We start from the raw sequence: 9,150 nt of genomic DNA, 5'->3' as shown, positions 1-9,150 counted from the left end.
ATGGCGTGTGGCAGCAAGAGAGTCACCATCCAGCTGGTGAACCAGGAGGCAGGGCCTGGAACCAAGGGCCCAAGGCCCTTTCGGGGCCAGAACTACAAAGCAATCCGAGCAGCCTGCCTGGATGAGGGGATCCTGTTCCGAGATCCCTACTTCCCTGCTGGCCCTGATGCCCTTGGCTATTACCAGCTGGGGCCCGACTCGGAGAAGGCCAAAGGGGTGGAATGGGAGAGGCCCCATGTAATGTGTGGGTGGGGGTTGGGCTCCCGGGTCTGAGGAAGGAGGCTGGGGGCTGGGCTCCTGGTCTGAGGGAGGAGGTGTCACTGTGGGACCAGCTCAGAGCAGGTTCAGCAATCCTGGGTCAGGGGAGGGTCAGGGGAGGCCCAGGGAAGCCAAACGGCTGCCCACAGGTTTTACAAGCCTCTCATGGGGTTGGAGGCGCTCATTACTCCAGAGCCGCGAGGGCAGGAGGGGGCCCAGGCATCTGACCCCCCAGCTGCTTCTTGCCTCCCCTTCCTGGCTGAGGTCTGGATTTCCCCATCTCCCCCAGGAGTTTTGCGCTAAGCCCCAGTTCATCTGTGAGGACATGAGCGGAACAGACATGTGTCAGGGGAGTCTGGGTGAGCCCACTGAACCCATGCTGAGCCCCCAGATCTGGCAGGTTGCAGTGGGGACCCTGACAGCTCCGCCCTCAGCCTCCCCCTGCCCCGTCCCTGCCCCTCCCTCTCCCTCTCAGGCTCTCCTCTTCTGGTGCCTCGGTCTCCCTCTTTCCATCCTCCCCCAATCCCAGCCTTTCCTGCCAGGTAACTGCTGGTTTCTTGCAGCTGCTGCCTCCATCACTCTGTACCCACGACTCCTGTCCCAGGTGGTCTCCCCGGGACAGGGCTTCCAAGATGGCTACTCAGGCGTCTTCCACTTCCAGGTAAAGCTCGGTTCCTCTGTTCATGCCTCAGTTTCCCCCAGGGTGACATGGATTTCATAGTTGACACTGTCCCCTTGGGGCTGTAATTTCCAGACTGGTACAGCAGGGTCAGGCGTCAGAGGTTGGGGCCCAGCAGGGTTGGAGGTGGGAAGCCGAGCCCAGGCCCCTCCCCTTCTCCCACCAGCTCTGGCAGTTTGGCTGCTGGGTGGACGTCGTGGTGGATGACAGACTGCCTGTGCGTGAGGGGAAGCTGATGTTCGTGCGCTCGGATCAGCGGAATGAGTTCTGGGACCCACTCCTGGAAAAGGCCTACGCCCAATAAGGACCCCGACGCCACCAGGGGCAGCCCCAAGTCCCAGCCAGCAGGCCCCAAGCCACAGGGGACGCCCAGAGCCCCCCGACTTCTGGTATCCTCTAGACACCCCGCCAAAGATCTCAAACCAAGGTACAGCCCACAGGACCCTCATGTCATACCATCGCCTGAGGACCTCCAAATCATAAACACCTCCCTGATTTTTTTTTGGGGGGGGCATGCCTTGTGGCATGCGGGATCTTAGTTCCCTGACCAGGGATTGAACCCGCGCCCCCTGCATTGGGAGCACAGAGGCTTAACCACTGGACCACCAGGGAAGTCCCCCTCCATTGATATTTCACACAAAATATTCCTAGATACCCACTGAACACTCTTAATTCTGAAGGAGACTGAAATCTTGTATCAGGCCCCAGAGTCACCAAATCTAAGCAATCCCCTTGGGGGACCTGTAACCTCAGACAATCTCTCCTGATCCCTTGAGAAACCCGACACCTCCAAAATATTGGGTGTAATCCCTGGGACCCTTAAATCTTCACTTTTCCCCATCCTGCAGCTCTGAAATCCCTGACAAACCCCCTAGGGATCACCCCCCAAAGCAGACATCTCCCACAGACTCAAAGTGTCAGACACAGCCCCCAGGATGCAAAGTGTCAGACACAGCCCCCAGGATGTCAGAATTCTGACAGAGCTCTTCTGTGACCCCCAAATCATGCAGTCCTGGTGGCCCCAAGAGCCACCAGCCAAATTTCCCAGGGCTTCCCAAGTGCACCCTCCTTAAGAGTCTGCAAATTTGGGGGATAGCCCTTGGGACCTCACAGCCTGAGACAGAGGCCCCCCACATTCCCATGGTTGCCCAAGATACTCGCCCATACCTCAGACACCCTACCCAAGACCTGCTTCCACATGCTCCATGGCTCCTATGAGGTGATGCGAGGCGGCCACATGAATGAGGCTTTCATGGACTTCACAGGCAGTGTGGGCGAGGTGCTCTACCTGAGGCAGGACACTCCAGGCCTCTTCTCTACCCTGCGCCATGCCCTGGCCAAGGAGTCCCTCGTGGGAGCCACTGCCCTGGTGAGAGAGTCAGACTCCCATGAAGACCCCCGCCAGGACCAGAGTGCAGTCACAGCTAGAGAGGGGCAGTGTCCTGTGTCTTTCTCCCCTCTGCTTTCACTGTTGGCTTATTGTCTCTCACAAATCTAATGCCAGCAAGTCAAAAGGACATTTATTTGCTCTCATGACTAATTAAGCTTCAGGCACAGCTGGATCCAGGTGCTTAGTGGATGCTGTGAATGTGTTTTTCTATTCCTGCTTCTGGGTTAGATTCACTCACAGGAAGGCTTTCCTCTCATGGGCACAAAAGTGGGCCCCACAGCTGCAGGTTCCTCCTACTGCCCCAGGGAATGTGTGTGTGTGTGTGGAAAAAAAAGTGCCTCTTTCTGAGAATTTCAACAAAAGTCTCAGGACTGCTTTTTCACGGGCTCAGTTTGGGTCATATGTCCATCTGTGACCCAATCACATATTCATTCACTGAGTCAGTCTAACTCATTCGTTCATTCATTTATTTAATCCTCTTCTCAGTTACTGAGTGTCTTTTGCGTTTCTCCACCTCTTTTCCTCTCTGTTCTGTATCTTTCTTTGTCCCCGTGTCTCTATGTCTCTCCTCTTTATTTATTTACATTTTAGTAAAATTTTTTTAAATTATTTATTTATTTTTATTTTTGGCTGTGTTGGGTCTTCGTTGCTGCACACGGGCTTTCTCTAGTTGCGATGAGCAGAGGCTGCTCTTTATTGTGGTGTGCGGGCTTCTCATTGCGGTGGTTTCTCTTGAGGAGCACGGGCTTCAGTAGTTGTGGCACATGGGCTTAGTTGCTCTGCGGCATGTGGGATCTTCCCAGACCAGGGCTGGAACCCGTGTCCCCTGCGTTGGCAGGCAGATTCTTAACCACTGCTCCACCAGGGAAGTCCTATGTCTCTCCTCTTTAAATCTGTTTTGGTCTCTTGTCTCCATCTGCCTCTCTCTCCTTCTCTTGCCTTCACTCGCCAACTCCCAGCGCCTCTCAGAGCCTGGTGCCATTCAGTTAGGTGCTCTGGGTGACTCCTGCTTTGGTGAAAGGAGGTGGGGATGCAGAGGGGAGCCCTGTCCCCTGCTATGGCTCACTGTCCTGTCCTCTTCCCAGAGTGATCAGGGCGAGTACCGTACAGAAGATGGGCTGGTGAAGGGGCATGCATATTCAGTCACAGGCACACACAAGGTGAGGAATCCCCAGGGTGGGCTGGCAGGGGGTGTCCAAGCACCAAACCCCCACTGACCACGTCTCCCTTAGATGTCACTGGGCTTCACCAACGTGCGTCTGCTGCGGCTGCGGAGCCCACAGGGCCGAGTGGAGTGGCCTGGGGCCTGGAGTGACAGGTGGGATGGATCTGGGGTGGGTGGGTGGCTCGGTCCCACCCGCCCACCCCTTACACCTCGGTCTCCCCAGCTGCCCATGCTGGGACGTGCTCCCCGCTGAGTGGCGAGATGCCTTGTTGGTGAAAAAGGAGGATGGTGAGTTCTGGTGAGTGGGGCAGGGTCCCCGGTCTGCTTCGGGGAGGGGCACCAGGCCAGCAGGGTCAGGGAGGGGGCAAGTCCCGCTTGAAGGGACATGGGAGAAGTTCATGGGGGTGGGTCCTAACGGGGAGAAACTGTCCATGTCTGTGGTAATTCGGGAGTTGGGTTCTATTTCGGGGAGTCGAATTAGAATTAGCAGTAACAGGGAACTTGGAAGCATAGTAATCTTTGGAGCGTTGAAGGGGGATGGGTAATATTTAGGGCAGTTGAGGGAGGCTTGGTGACATTGGGGCATTTCTTGAGATTTGGCAATATTGAGGGGCTGAAGGATACTTACTAGTAATAGAGAATCTGAGGGTCTTGATATTTGGGGGTTGAAGGCAATTTGACAATATCTGGGGGGAGTTTGTGGATCTTGGCTATTTGTAGGGCATTTCTGAGGACTTGGAGAAATCTGAGGGAGCTGGAGGGCTCTAATTTGAGGGTCATTTCTGGAGACATGTATTATTTGGAGGACTGAAGTGTACTTGGCAACATTTAAGGAATTTAGGGGCTTTGTGACTTGGGGGGTCATGAGCTATTTGGGGTGGGGGCCGGGCCAGGGTCCAGGATGGAGCTGCAGGACTTCCTCTGCCACGTCGCCACCATCCAGGTCTGCTCGCTGAGCCCTGAGGTGCTGGTCGGCAGCCCGGCTGGAGGCGGCAGGCACATCCACACCTTCCAAGGCCGCTGGGTACGCGGCTTCAACTCTGGCCGGGGCCAGCCTCGTGCCGGTGAGGCCTGGAGGGGCCCCTGAAGGCAAGCAAGGTGGGGAGTGGCAGGCTGGGTAACCCTGTTTCTTTGTCCTTTACTAGAAACCTTCTGGACTCACCCCCAGTTCAGGCTGATGCTGCTGGAGCCTGAGGAGGAGGACGAGGGGCTCTGGGAGGGCTGGGGGGCAGCAGGGGCGCGGGGCCCCCACTGGACTGCGCACCCCCAAATGCACTGTGCTTCTGTCACCCATCCAGCGCAACCGCTGGCGCCTGAGGGCCCGTGGCCTCACATACCTGACCGTGGGCTTCCATGTGTTCCAGGTGGGACCCCGGGCTGGAAGAGGCAATGGGGGGAACACAGAGGCATGGAGGTGCAGGAGGCCAAAGTGGGGATCTGAGGGGGTAGGGTATGGGGGCCGAGGGTCAGAGTCAGGAGACAGCTGAGGAAATCGGAGGTGGGGGTCAAGGAGACACTGAAGGGCTAGGGAGGGCGCAGAGGGAGAGGCTGGGGGTCAGAAGGGTAGAGGGGTGAGGGGTCAGAAAGGAGACAGAGAAAGGGCTGGAGGAAAGGCTGAGGATCAGGGAGGGGACCGAGGAGCAGAGGACACAGATGGGAGGGAGGGGTCCAGAGGGGCTGGGGCAGGGGCTTTAGAAGGGGTGGGATGGGAAGAAAAGAGAGGGAGGGGTGTGGAGGGAGCCGGAGCAGGGGGACTCTGAGGGGTGGCTGCCTCCGCCTGGCCCTGACTCCCCTTGCTCTTCCTTCTTACAGATCCCAGAGGAGGTGGGTATCAGGTAAGACCCCAGATTCCATCCATCTCTGAACCAGCCCCAGCATCTGGGACAACCTGGGGGCCTGGGACGCGCTTGGGGTGATGGGTGACCAGTGGGTTTGGACAGGGCGGTGTGGAGGATGCAGTGGGTCGGAGGCTGGGTGGGGTGAACTTGGACGGCGGGGGTCACGCCGCCCTGCCCCCCAGCTGCTGGGACTGTGGGACTCCCCACGCAGTCGCACGCACTTGCGGGGCCTGCTGCGCGCCGACCGCTCGCCCTTCTGTGCCCGCCGCTGCCGCCTGCGCCCCGGCCACTATCTGGTGGTACCCAGTGCCGCCCGCGCCGGCGACGAGGCCGACTTCACGCTGCGCGTGTTCTCCGAGCCGCGCCACACCGCAGTGTGAGCCGGGATCGCCTGCTCCGCCCCGGGATCCCCTGCCCCGCGCCTGGGTCAGCCCAGCGTCCCCAGGATACCGCCTAGACCCCACCCGATCCTCAGCTGAGACCCCGCGCGGCCCATATCCCTAGCCGCGGGGTGAGCAGTCCCCTCCCCCACCTCCCGTCTGTAATTTGCAGGGAGATAGATGACGTGATCAGCGCCGACCTGCGTGCCCTCATGGTGAGGCGCTGCTCTGGGAAGGGGTGCGAGGGTGTGTGTGTGCTGGGGGGGCGGGGGTCCTGTTGGCCAGAACTAAACACACCCTACCCCACAGGTCCCCTGCATTCCCCTGGAGCTAGAGATGGAGCAGCTGTTTCAGGAGCTGGCAGGAGTGGTGAGGAGATGAGGCAGGGCTAAGGGGGTCCCTTCCCTCCCCTCCCTTCCCCTCCCCTCCCCTCCCCTCGCCATGTACCCCTCTCTCCCTCCCTTTCTCCCTCATCCTAGACATCTCATTTTGCTTTGATTTCTCAGTCTGTCTGTGCTTAAATCTCATGAGCTTCTTTTCTCAAAATGCTCACAGCCCTTCCCTGCCTCACAGCCTTTGCTCAGTCTGTACCCTCCCCCTGGACTGCTTTCTCTCCCTTCACGACCCCTGCCAGGCTAAGGCCTTCTTTCCAACGTGCCCTGACCCTCCCCCAGGCTGGTCAGCTGCTTGTCCTCTGTGGTCTCCCACAGCCCAATGCTTCTGCATTGCAGCCCTGACCACTCTGGGGACAGGTCTCACTCCCTTCCTGGACCAGGAGCTCTGAGAGGGCAGGCCTGGGCCTCTCTCAGTCCCTGCTGTGTCCCAGCACCACCCAGCATGCTGTCTGGGTGGCCCCGGGCTGTTTGCTGAATGACTGCCCGAGTGCAGGCTCACAACCGGCTCTCTCCTTACCAGGAGGAAGGACTCAATGCGCCTCAGCTCCAGACCTTATTAAGCATTGCCCTGGAGACTGGTGAGTTGGGGACCAAGAGTGGACTCCACAAAGCCCCCATGTGTGTTAATCCACGATGCTTCTGGGAGTCAGGCCATGGGAACCCTGGGCTCAGCCTGCTGGCGTCTCTCCTGTAGCCAGACCTGTGGGTTCTGTGATAGGACCATTGGCCAAGGCCATGGCCACGTATAAGCCCATCTTCCTTTATGGAAGTGTAACTGTCCTGAGCACAGACCCAGAGCCCCATGCCTGGGTTCAAATCCCAGCTCTACTAGTTTCCAGCAGTCACATGGCTTTCTGCACCTCAGTTTCAGAAAGGATTATTGAGGATAACAATAATCCCTAGCACTTACACTGATGGCCAGTACGCAGGAAATACCTTTTTTTTTTTTCCTGTAGCCAGGGCCCATGCACAGACTCCCAGAGAAATCGGGCTCAGGACCTGTGAGCAGCTGCTGCAACGTTTTGGGGTATATGATGGGGGCATTGCCTGTGTAAGGAGGATGGCCTCCTCTTCCCTTCTGGGGACATTGACCTTAACCAGGTGCCGCATCCCCAGCATGGGCGAAGCCTCGACCTGTACCTGTGGCTCTGGGGCCACCTCCTGGAGTGGCAGGTAAGATGGGGGCTGGGCGGAGCACCTCCTTCTGGAGGGAGAGGCACCTTTACTAACATGGGCATAGGTGCTCTGTGGGCTAGCAGGACCCCAGGGGAGAAGGGGAACTTGACCACACCACGCCGGCCTGGAGGCATCTGGCTGGGATATCCCTGCCCCATACACCCCTTTGTTTTCCCTCTACTTGTCTATCACTGGGAGGCGATAATTCCCACCCCCCTCCACCCCCTGCTCTGGATCCCTGTGAGGAGATGGTCCCAGGTCTCCCCACACTGCAAGTGGTAAGCCACTGTTCACTGAGCCCTCACTAAGCCCTTTGTGGTTAGAATGTCACCTTGTCCTCACAACACCCTTGTTACTGCTGGTACTGTTATTCACAATTTACCGAATAGGAAACAGACACCCAAAGTGGTTAAGCTGCTTGCACAGGGCAGCCAGGAAGAAAGGGAGGTGGGTGGGAACTCAGGCTGTCTGGCTCCGAGACCCACTTTCAGCCTCCTTCAGGGTGCTCAGGGGCCTGGGGGTGGGACTGACCAATACCTCCCTGCCCAGGCCACATTTGACAAGTTCGATGAGGACGCCTCTGGAACCATGAACTCCTATGAACTGAGGATGGCCCTGAACGCAGTGGGTAAGGACAGAGGTCCTGCGGGATCCTGGGGACAGATCTGCTCCCCCTCCTCCCCTGTACTCCTCCCCCGCCATCCACAAAGCCCACACCTCAGTTGCCCACTCTTGGCAGGAAATGGGTGACCCTGAGAGAGGCCCAAAGGGGAGAATCCTTTGTGTGGGGGCAGGAGGGCACTGAGGGAAGGAGTGCGGCCCTCCTGGGAGGGGAAAGAGGGGGTGGGCGCTGGTGTCTGAGAGGCCCCAGCTTCCAGGACCTCATGGTAGAATGTCCTGGACTCCTGGACTCCTTGGGTGGCCCTGGGTGCCTGGAGCCTCCATTTCCCTCTCTGTAAAATGGCTAATACACAGGGTGGCCAGGAGGAGCCTGTGGAATGGAGCCCACAGGGTTTAGTGCTGGGGAATGCAGCTTCCATGACAACATGCCCGAGTGCCCAAAGGAAGGCTCCCACTGAAAGGCTGAGCTCTTCCAGGAGACGTAGAACAACCCCATTCCATTTGTGTGGGAGCACAAAAATCCTAGCCAATGAGCAGAGGCAGAGAGCAACTTTTTCCCTGGGCTGTGCAGTTGGAAAAGTGCGTGTGATCTGTCCCCCACCCCACCTTGCGTGGACGGGGTGTGGTCTGGGATCAGACACAGAACTCCCAGACCCCCACCCCACCCCAGGGTTCATCTGCCACAGCAAAGGGAAGGGTGAGACATGGGGAGATGGGGGGCTGGGGGTGATGTGACCCAGAGTCTGAGAGGCAGGGGGAGACCCTGAGGGGGGAAGTCAAAGGTGCAGGGAGGTGCAGGAAAAGAAGGGAACTCAAGACAGGGGGGAGATGGAGTCAGAGAGAAGATTGGGAGATGTGAGCCTGAGAAACAGGAGTCCCAGGTAGGCAGAATCAGGGGCGAGAGAGGGTGGGGGAAGGTGGAAGGCTGTACTGTTCACGCGGTACGCCCGAGTGCCTGGTACAAGCCTGGTGTTAGTCTAGGCAGAGGAGCGCTCTAAGGGGCTGATGTGCTGATGGTACAGACACAGAACAAGCAGAACGTCTAGGGCAGATGGTGAGAAGTCCTACGGTGGCAAAAGGAAACAGGCCATGGTGCTGGGACCCACAGGGGCGAGGTGTGGGTTGAGACATGGCGGTCAGGGAAGGCCTCACTTGGGTGATGTGTGAACAGAGACCGGAAGGAGGGGGAGTGAGCCTTGGGGACTCGGGGGAAGAGCGGGCCAGATGGGGACAGTCAGTGTAAAAGCC

General features: G+C 58.3%; 1 protein-coding gene across 1 annotated transcript in view; it reads left to right on the top strand.

Moving 5' to 3' along the window:
- CAPN12 (calpain 12) overlaps positions 1-9,150 on the top strand; it is an 11,252-nt gene continuing 2,102 nt past the window's right edge. Inside the window, 19 exon segments of the mRNA XM_007471110.1 lie at positions 1-237; positions 548-617; positions 801-919; positions 1,104-1,237; positions 2,138-2,306; positions 3,413-3,487; positions 3,560-3,645; positions 3,716-3,790; positions 4,393-4,556; positions 4,638-4,740; positions 4,742-4,856; positions 5,305-5,316; positions 5,513-5,706; positions 5,883-5,925; positions 6,020-6,079; positions 6,626-6,683; positions 7,062-7,132; positions 7,222-7,278; positions 7,831-7,905. Coding sequence (XP_007471172.1) covers positions 1-237; positions 548-617; positions 801-919; positions 1,104-1,237; positions 2,138-2,306; positions 3,413-3,487; positions 3,560-3,645; positions 3,716-3,790; positions 4,393-4,556; positions 4,638-4,740; positions 4,742-4,856; positions 5,305-5,316; positions 5,513-5,706; positions 5,883-5,925; positions 6,020-6,079; positions 6,626-6,683; positions 7,062-7,132; positions 7,222-7,278; positions 7,831-7,905 — 1,917 coding nt within the window.

The sequence above is a fragment of the Lipotes vexillifer genome, unplaced genomic scaffold (assembly GCF_000442215.2).
Source record: "Lipotes vexillifer unplaced genomic scaffold, Lipotes_vexillifer_v1.1 scaffold182, whole genome shotgun sequence".
NCBI classification, from domain to species: Eukaryota; Metazoa; Chordata; class Mammalia; order Artiodactyla; family Lipotidae; genus Lipotes; species Lipotes vexillifer.
This window is presented reverse-complemented; position numbering and strand designations above follow the sequence as displayed.